General features: G+C 31.7%; 1 protein-coding gene across 1 annotated transcript; it reads left to right on the forward strand.

The window, feature by feature from the left end:
- Positions 1 to 2,923: 2,923 nt before the first annotated feature.
- Positions 2,924 to 8,825, forward strand: LOC126708469 (flavonol sulfotransferase-like). Its single transcript, XM_050408264.1, has 2 exons — positions 2,924 to 3,713; positions 8,677 to 8,825. Exons 1-2 carry the CDS (start codon positions 2,924 to 2,926, stop codon positions 8,823 to 8,825), a joined length of 939 nt encoding a protein of 312 aa, XP_050264221.1.
- The last annotated feature ends 890 nt before the right edge of the window (positions 8,826 to 9,715 follow it).

The following is a 9,715-nucleotide window of genomic DNA, read 5'->3' on the forward strand; positions in this document are numbered from 1 at the left end:
TTTCTTTCTTTATACACATGATTCTTATAACTTGTATGCAATCTATTATTTTTGTTTCACACAAAGATGCCTTGATGAGTTTTGTTTAAAGTATTTCAAAAATACAGGTTGTCAAAGTCTTCTTGCCATAAACTCTCTTCTTGCAAAGTTTTTCAAGAATTTGTGTTAAGATAGATTTTATTGTATTCAACAAGTGAATATGAGTTGAGTGATTTATAACTTCTCTCATATCTCATTTGTTTGTTGTGATTTTGTCACGGATTGCCAAAGGGGGAGATTGTTAAGACATATGTGATTCACTTGTTAGGAACATATGTCACTATTTTATGAAATTTGCTAATCCTTTGACAAAATGCACTTTACTTGTAATTGGGTAGATCTAGGATGTGTTTAATGCTTCAAGAAACCTTGTTTCAAGTTCAAGTGTTAAAATCATGCAAGTATATCTAAGATTCAAGTCTGAAAAGTGCTTGTCATTAAAGTTCAATAGCTAGCTCGACAACTAGCCATCTATCGAGCCTTGAAGAGCTGTTCCAGCCCGTGGCTTGACAACATCTCAATAGCAGCTCGATAGATAGGCATCTGTCGAGATTTATGAAAAACAGAGTTTCAGTTCTGTTTTGACTCAAATTCGTGATTGTATGTTTAGGCTTTCTTTTCTCACAATCCTAGACATATAAAAGGATTATTTTAAGGGTCGTCAAAGGTGACACAAGTTGCACAAGTATTGAGCAAAGTTTGTTCAAGCAAATTGTGACCGGAGACAGAATTTGCCCTAGTTCATATTTCTTGTGAAGAAGTTACTGTGTTTATGCACTGTAGGGTTTTGTAACCAAGGAGCTTCTCGATCTTCATCATGTGATGAATTGAAGAACTTTGCAGCCAACAACCTTCTCTAGTTGGTGATTGAAGTCGCATATTGGAATCTGCACAATTGGTTAGTCACGTTTTGGGAGCCATGCATTGAAAGGAGAGATTATTATTATAGAACAAGTCTAATTGGGTATTGGGGTAAGGGTTCAACTGTAAGTCGGTATAAGGTACTAGGATTTCTTTACTTGTAACCGCTTGTTGTGATAATAGTGAATTTTCGGGAGTGGTGACCTTAAAATCACCCGGTGGGGGTTTTTACCATGTAGGTTTTCCCCATTTGTAAACAAATTACCATATCAATTTATTTTCTATTGCATACTTAAGTTTATTGGTGATTTGTTTGTGCTATCACGCGTTTGCATGTTAATTTGATTAATTAATAAACTTGGCTAATTAATCAATTAATTCATCACAAGAGGTCAATAAATTTTTGGCCTATTAGCCCCCTAGCCCAAAGGAAAAAAAAAAGATTTTTTTTTAATGGTTATATTTTTGTATTGAGTATATGTGATTAGTTTTTTTTTAGTTCATTAATATTAGATTCTTAGTATTTTGCACTCATTAATTCACTTAACACAAAGATTAAAAAACTTAAGTAGATAATATGGTAAGGTCCCTACATAAATTTAGACACATAACCCGAAATTGGATTCTAATTTTTAATTCTAATTGAACTTTCTTTGACCTATTAATATATTGATAGATATATAGACTAACTTGTAATCCTATGCATATACATGGATATACTTAAAGATATACAATAAGATGCATAGTATAATTCTTATATATATATATATATATATAATTTAAATACTATTGATAACCATTCTTATATTTTGTTAACTCTTTAAAAAGTCTTGTAAGAATATTTTTAGGTATAAAATGTAAACTGTCAATGTTTAGGATATATGGCACAAAATTGAACTCTAATTTGAAATTCTAATTGGACTTTTTCGAAATTCTCTCTCTCTCTCTCTCTCTCTCTCTATATATATATATATATGGTTGAAATTTAAAACCAAATTTATGACTCTTCCTTGTCTCTAGTAAAAGCAGAGACGGACCTTAAAGGGGGCCAAGGGGGCCCTGTCCCCCTGGCCCAAAGAAAAAAAAAGGAAAAAAAATAATTGGGCCCCCCTAGCCCAAAGAAAAAAAAAATTAATGGTTATATATATATATATATATATATATATTTATATATATTATTTCTATACTCCTTTTCCAAAAACTTAGACCCCATTGGCCCCTCCCTTTTAATTAGCCTAGCCCAACTAGCAACTAGCCAACTCAAAAACTTAACAAAAACAATTTTTTTAAATAAATAAAAATAAAAAATCCCAGTCAACTCAATATTAGAGTACTAGCATTAGATGTTTTAAATGTTAAATATTTAGTATTTAGAACATCAAATGCCAAAAACACTACTGCACAAGACATTTCAAATACTATATTAAAGTAGCAAAAGTAAGTTTGGTTTGCGAATATATATATATATATATATATATATTTGCAACAGTTGATACTTTTAAGAAACAATATTATTTATATTTTTTTGTTTTTATTGGTAGATGATTGCATCTTAATGTATTAAGAAACAATGATTTTGTGTATTGATCTTAGTTGATAATTTGTTAGTATTATATGGATATCTATTTTGACTTTTTCTTCTTCTTCTTATACTTCGGCTTCCCTATCTTGAAATCCTAGCTAAAATTATGGTGGGAAACTTTTTAGTATTTTTATCCAATGGACTCTTGTCATTCTTCGCTATCAAAATTTGTTTTAGTCACCATTTTTAGAAGAGTGGCTTAATGTGGCCGACAAGCATGAAGTCTATTTTTAGATGACATGAGAGTCTTTAGTCAACGTCAAAATGAGTTCATGCTTGTCTGCCATTTTTGGCTCTCCTGTGTTTACGTTAAGTCACCATCAAAATGAGTGGCTTAAAATGATGAATTCTCCTTGCAATTTACCTATATCTAATGATGTTCTTCCCCATTGATGCATACATATCACTTGCACAGAATCAAGCTAGTTTTATTTTCTACCAATGGAATCCTCTTCTTCCAAAATGAACCCTGCTCCAAACAGTATTGAGAAAGAAGAGTATATGTCTGATCTAGAAATCGATAATAGATTCAAACAGATCTTGTCAACCATCCCCAAAAAAAAGGGTTCTGGGAAGGCAGATTTCTACCAGTATGAAGGTTTTTGGTACCCTTTCTTCCATATACCTGGAATATTGTTGGCTCAAGAACATTTCAAGCCACAACCCAACCAAGTGATTTTGAGCTGTTTTCCAAAATGTGGCACAACTTGGCTTAAGGCTCTGGCTTTTGCTATTATGACACGATCTTGTGAAAGCGACCCTACAAACCCTTTACTTACAAGAATGTCACATGATTGTGTACCCTTTATTGAGTTTCAAGTTAGCTCAAGCCAACCAAAATTGAGTCTAGATGTTCCACTTGTGTCTACACACATTCCCTACACTTCCCTACCAAAATCCATTATAAATTCTGGTAGTAAAATTGTTTATATATGCAGGGATCCGAAGGATGTGTTTGCGTCTTTATGGACCTTTCAAAGCAAGATGACTACTCGGGCAGGACTCCCAATCAATGAAAATATTGAGGATACACTTGAGTTCTTTTGTGAAGGAATAACTACCGCTGGACCATTTTGGGATCATGTATTAGGCTACTGGAGAGCAAGTTTGGAATCACCAGAGAAAGTATTGTTTATAAAGTTTGAAGATTTGAAGAATGAAACCGAATATTGGATAAAGAAATTGGCTCAATTTATAGGTTACCCTTTCTCCTTGGAGGAAGAGGATAAAGGTATGGTGCAAAAGATTAAAAATTTATGTGATTTTGAAAACATGTCCAGTTTAGAGGTGAATAAAAATGGAGTGATGACATTGGCGTTTGGAATCAAGAAAGATGAAGTCAACACACTTGAGTTCAAAAATAGTACATTTTTTAGGAAAGGTGAGGTTGGAGATTGGAAAAATCATCTTACACAAGCAATGGCAACGCGACTTAATCAAATAACTGAGCAAAAGCTAAGTAGTTATGGCTTGACATGGAATGTCTGACCTAATGGATGAACGAGGAGTCCAAACCACATTCATGGCTCGGGAGTATGACAACTAAATAGCAACATCAAGACTTCTTGTAGTATGTCAAATGGAAAAAAAAGGATATTTTCATTTGTCTCAAAATAAAGAGGATCCATTTCATAGTTTCTATTTAGTTTTTATTAATTTAAGGGTATGCATGATATTGTATTATTTTAAATTATTTTTCTTGTTTAAGTTAATAAGCTGAGGAAACATTAAGTATTAATGTATCTCCCTAAAAAAAAAGTATTAATGTATCTTTGGTGTTTTGTAATTGTTAAAATTTGAAATATTAATGTTTAATTATTATGGAACCTCAATATCATTATTTATTTTTTTTTTTTTAGAGAAATGTTATATTTACAACATTTTCATAACAAATTTTATGTGGTAGGTTGTTATTGGCAGCTATTGGTAGGCAAAATAGTAATTTCAATGGTGGATTTAAATTTTAAAAAAAGCAACAACTTTAACACCTAGAATTTGTTGTGAAAGTATTGTGAAAATGTTATAGGCATAACATTTCTCTTTTTTTATTTAACACTATTTGAAGATTATGAATTGGTTGACATAAAGACTAATCAACGTTGCAATATGATCCTATCCAAAAAAAAAAAAAACTTTGCAATAGAAATAGAATATACATATTTTAATGTCTATCAATTACCTAATTTATTATTATTATTTTTTCTTCAAATTTTCACTTTAGTAATACAAGATAAACCACTACAACAAACTTTAGTTATTTCAACCCTCTTTTATCGAGGGTTTACTAAAATCTGTCGATACAACCTATAAATACAAATGCGGTAGGATATATTACTTAACTTTATTTCAAAAGTTATTTAAACCCTCAAAATAAATTAAAACACCCTTGAAATAGATGTGAAAAAAAAAAAAAAAGCGCCAGTTTTTTCAACCCACAACCCTTGATAAAAAATTACAAAATTTTCAGCCCTTGAAAAAAGCCCACAACAAAATTTTCATCCCTTGAAAAAGCCCAACAAAATTTAAAAATATAGCCCAAATGTAACCAACAAACGCAGAGCTCTTATCACTCTTTCGTTGAAAGCCTGAAACTGAGAAATCTCACAGAGCGCATGGAGATCTCATAGAGCTCGACGATCATGGAGATCTCATAGAGCTCGACGATCATCGATTAGGTACGTAATCGCATAGCTCCGATTAGGTGCGATCTCGGTTTTGTGACTCTTCCTTTCTCTTGGCGTTGTGTTTCTCAGCTCTGGTTAGGTACGAATCACAAACCCTAATTTTGTCTTTGATTTTTTTTTTTTTGGTTTACCCACACTTTTTCATTGATTTCCCCATGATTTTCGTTTCACATTTCTCAGAAAACTGAGCTCATCATCGATTTCCCTATTTCGATTTCTAATTGTTCGACCTTTGCAATTTCATTATTCGATTTCAAATCATAATCTCTGTTTCCTTTACAGTTTTCATACAAATATTGATTGAGTTTTTTTAGACACTCTCTAAGACTTGATTTATTGTGTTTGTGTATTCAAATTTAGTTTTCTTTCTCTCCGTGTGTGTGTGTGTGTTTATTTCAATCTGCATCGTCCAACTTGTTGGTTTTGGTGGTGAGTGTTGACTTTGAACTGTACGGATCTACTGGGTATCATTGTTAGCTATTGGGAATTTGTGTTTAGTAGTAGAGGAATATTAGTAGTGCTTAAAGCTTACTTGGGTTTATAGTGAAATAGTAGTATTTTAACAATTCCAGAGTGGAGTTACCCTAAAACTTTGGAGACTCAGAGGACCTTAATTCGTAATTTACTATTTTAAACATTGTGTTTGGGATGATGGGTTTATTGAAATGCTATCGGTTTTTCTTTTGATGGTAATTTGGAATGGACACAGGTTTTTGTTTAGATAACAGAATGGTTGAGGCAAATTTAGGTTTTTTTTTTTTTTTTTTTTTTTTTTTTTTTCCTGTGCTTTGGTTCATATTTTATGGTTGAAAAGGATGGGCTCCAATAGAATTATAAATATTTCTGTTTGACAGGCTATTCGGACGTTGATCTCAAAGGGTGCTAGATCTGGTTCCAATCCAGGTAGTTAATTGAATGAGTTTTGTCTTGCTAATCCTCATTTCTTTTTTACTTAGCAAAAATAAAAGATCTATATTTTTTCTTGTCATTTATTAGGCCCCAATAAGTTGTTTATTTTGGTTAAGGCTCCCTGTTCTTTCAACCTGCCTCTGCATTTTCTTCCCAAATGTGATTTTAAATATAGCAAAAAGGTAACAATTCTCCTTTATTTATTTATTTATTTTGGGTTAAGTAAAAAGTGCAACAGCAAAGCTATATAAATAGCATGCCTTTTTATCAATTTTATTTATTTATTTATTTTTTCTGTTGTATGGTGAGTCTGCTTGCTTTTATGTGCATAAGATAGTTGTATACCTGACATGATAGTGGATAGTCTTGATAAACTATTGTTCTCACTTTTCATTAATTGTAAATTTACTAGAGAGATTGCTATGTGCTATTGCTATGGTTGCTTCTAGCCAAATTCACTTGTAGATTGCAGTAGAGTGTCCTATTTGAAGTAGGAAATAGGACACTATTATTGTCTCATATAAAATACTGTTTCTTTTACCTTCCTGGAATTATGATTGTGCTGTGGAATGGACTGAATAAGTCTACAGAGTGGGATTGACAGCAGATCGTCTTTCCACTTAATATTATGGATGCTTATCACTCTTTTAATAATAGTTGAGTGAATTCATTCTGTGTTACCTTTACTTACTGAAAGCATCAGACTGTTACCTTTTTGTTCACTCTTTTGGCAGTTGACTAGATTCTATTATTTCTTCTTTTGCAGCTTACTAGGACTTGCTACAACTTCTATCAGCGCATTGTTTAGGCAGGTGAGTTATCCCAACAATTTAAAATGATCAATTTGACAATCTGAGTTCTTGCTGACATAAGGTTTTAATCATTGGAAAAATATTAGTTGATAAAGTTCTTGGTGATGATAGAGTAGAGACTGAATATTAGCTTGTGTTTGTTTATAAGATGTGTTGATGCAACATAACTTTTCTTCTATTGGGAATGTGTTTCCAGTGCAAAATGAATGAAGTCAAAATCTAAATTTGGAAATCGTTTTAGGTGTATTGAGATTGATAAATAAAAGCTGCAGAGTGCTGAGAAATTATATTAAATAATGATTTATGCAACTAAGTTGGTGCATCAGATATTTGTCTAGTTTTTGTCTAGTTTTCAAATTTCTTAGAATTTTGGCCCTGTTTCTGAATCAATGCAAACATATATGTTGGATTAGTTTGTTGTATGAGCTTATTTGTCTGGTTGGATAGGATACATGCCAAGTTCCCAAGCCTCTGTTTCTTTTTTTTTGTTTCTCATTTTGTTCATAAGTCTTAAATCACAACTTCATCCACAGTTGCCTAAATTGTAGTATATGTCTATATGCCCTTATTACTATTATGAATCCATATGCTAAAGCAGCACTATGAATTTAAAAGGTTGTAACTTATTTTTTTTAATGAAATCCTAAATTAAGGTTTGCAAGTAGCCGTTGCTTTTAGAGTCCAACAACCCCCTTTAGAAATTGGACAGTTTATATGGACATAAATTGAAGAGGAAGATATAATTAAATTTTATGCAAACGTCTCAATGACATTATAATTAATTTTTTTTTTTTTGGTTGTTGAGGAAAACGTTATAATTTGATTTATAATAATTAAAAAAATATCTTTCAAAATATGAAAATATAATAAAATTCAAGTTTCAACACTAAATATTCACCATTTTAAATTTAAAAATTTTTATAAGGGAGAAAATTTAAATATTTGAAACCATTTTAAATTTTATTATGTGACAACTTCATTTGAATAGCATACTTCTAGTAGTGGAAAAATATACTATTTTCATGGTGGACCACATATCTATAATTCCACTAAAAGACTCCACCTGAAATTGCTGAGTCAATTTAACTATTTATTTATTTATTATTATCATAAGTGTGAAATATATTGCAACAGTACCAAAAAGTATGTCACATTGAAAGCATGGAAGATATTGCAATAGTACCAAAAAGTATCAATTTAGTAAAGATCATTATAATGGTGTCAAGATTGTTAATAATTGTACTTTTTTTAGTTTTTTTCCCCATATAACTAGAGCGGGTGAGAAGATTCAAACCCAGGTGTTAAGATAGTATGTACTTAAGAAAAATTACATGATAATTTACATCTAATAAGTCAGAAAAAATTGGGAAAAAAGTGTTAATAGGAAACCTTGACCTCAAAACAATAAAAACTTGATGAATGAAGTTAACAAACTACAACTTTCATTACATCTTTCTGCACAATCTTAACATTTTACCATTTGATCCATACAACAAACAGCAACAGCCAAGTGGTTTGTGGGTAAAGCTGAATGACCAAGAAGGAAATATGCAGCCAGTTCCAACCAAATTATTCATCTTTCTGCAGGGATCATGGATCCTCAAAATAGTATTGTGTTTTTATGTTCAAAGTTAAAGGATCTATATCAATGAAACTTAAAATACTACCCATTCTCCACCAAGGAACAAGACCAAAAGCAATTCAAAATGTGTCCATAAGCTATAATATAGATCACAACACCTATTTACACTAGTAAATTGAGAGTGACTTTATGTATTAAATGATGTAGGGACATCAAGTGAGGAGGAAGGATTCTGCAGTAACACTGCTACAGATTTGGCACTTAATAAGAATCAAGAGAGTGATGGTGATTCACGGCAGACTTCAAGGCGAGACATTAGAGGCCAGCATATTTCGAGGATTACCTTCTGTGATTGAAGATAATTTTATGTTTCCTTAGTAGTTATCATATTTGAATTCGAATTTGCGTTAGTATCTCTAGAATTAGTTTGTTTACCACTGCGCATCCTTGGTGTGATGGTCACTCCACAAGTATAAGTACTTGTGGGGTGGAGGGTAAGGGTCGGGGTTCAAGTCTCCAAGAAGGAGCTTCACTCACATATACGTTTAGATTAAGGCCAAAGTAGAATTCTATCTCAGAGCAAAAAAAGAAAAAGAAAAAAGAAATAGTTTGTTTCCTTGTTTATCCAATTATCATTAATATCATTCAAGTTTGCAATAGGTAGGCTTATGCTAAAAAGGGAGTTCAAATCTTCTGTCCCACACTTCCTATTTCACAAATAAAAATATGTCACATGTCCATCTAATTTATTAAATGCTAAATTTATGCCTACTATTATTTCAATTACCTAATTTATTTATTTATTTTAGGAAATTGAAATAATAGAAAGTATAAATTTAGCATTTAATAAATTAGATGGACATGTGACATGTTTTTATTTGTGGAGTATATAGTAGAGCAGAAAGTATGGGAAAAATTAGGTAATTGAAATAATTTTAGGCATAAATTTAGCATTTAATAAATTAGATGGACATGTGGCATGTTTTTATTTGTGGAGTATATAATGGAGCAGAAAGTATGGGATAGAAGATTTGGACTCCTAAAAAGGGTGTAAGGGGTATCTGAGAAAGATCATCTTTTGTCATATTATTAATATCAATAAAACCTTTTGGTTTTCAGAGTCACCATCCACGAGGAGATTCATTAGAGAAATGGAGGAGAATGCAATGAGATTTGTTCTAGCAGTGATGGAAGCAGGTGAGGACTACTCTATTCCACATGAACTTGAGCCTTTAATAAGGGAATT

This window comes from Quercus robur, chromosome 12 (genome assembly GCF_932294415.1).
Source record: "Quercus robur chromosome 12, dhQueRobu3.1, whole genome shotgun sequence".
Taxonomy (NCBI): domain Eukaryota; kingdom Viridiplantae; phylum Streptophyta; class Magnoliopsida; order Fagales; family Fagaceae; genus Quercus; species Quercus robur.

Bases quoted from the DNA above. Each gene is read 5' to 3' on its own strand.
- LOC126708469 (XM_050408264.1), top strand. From the start codon at position 2,924: ATGGAATCCTCTTCTTCCAAAATGAACCCTGCTCCAAACAGTATTGAG. The intron at 3,714-8,676 runs GTATGGTGCAAA...TAAATGATGTAG, and splicing joins CTTGGAGGAAGAGGATAAAG to GGACATCAAGTGAGGAGGAA.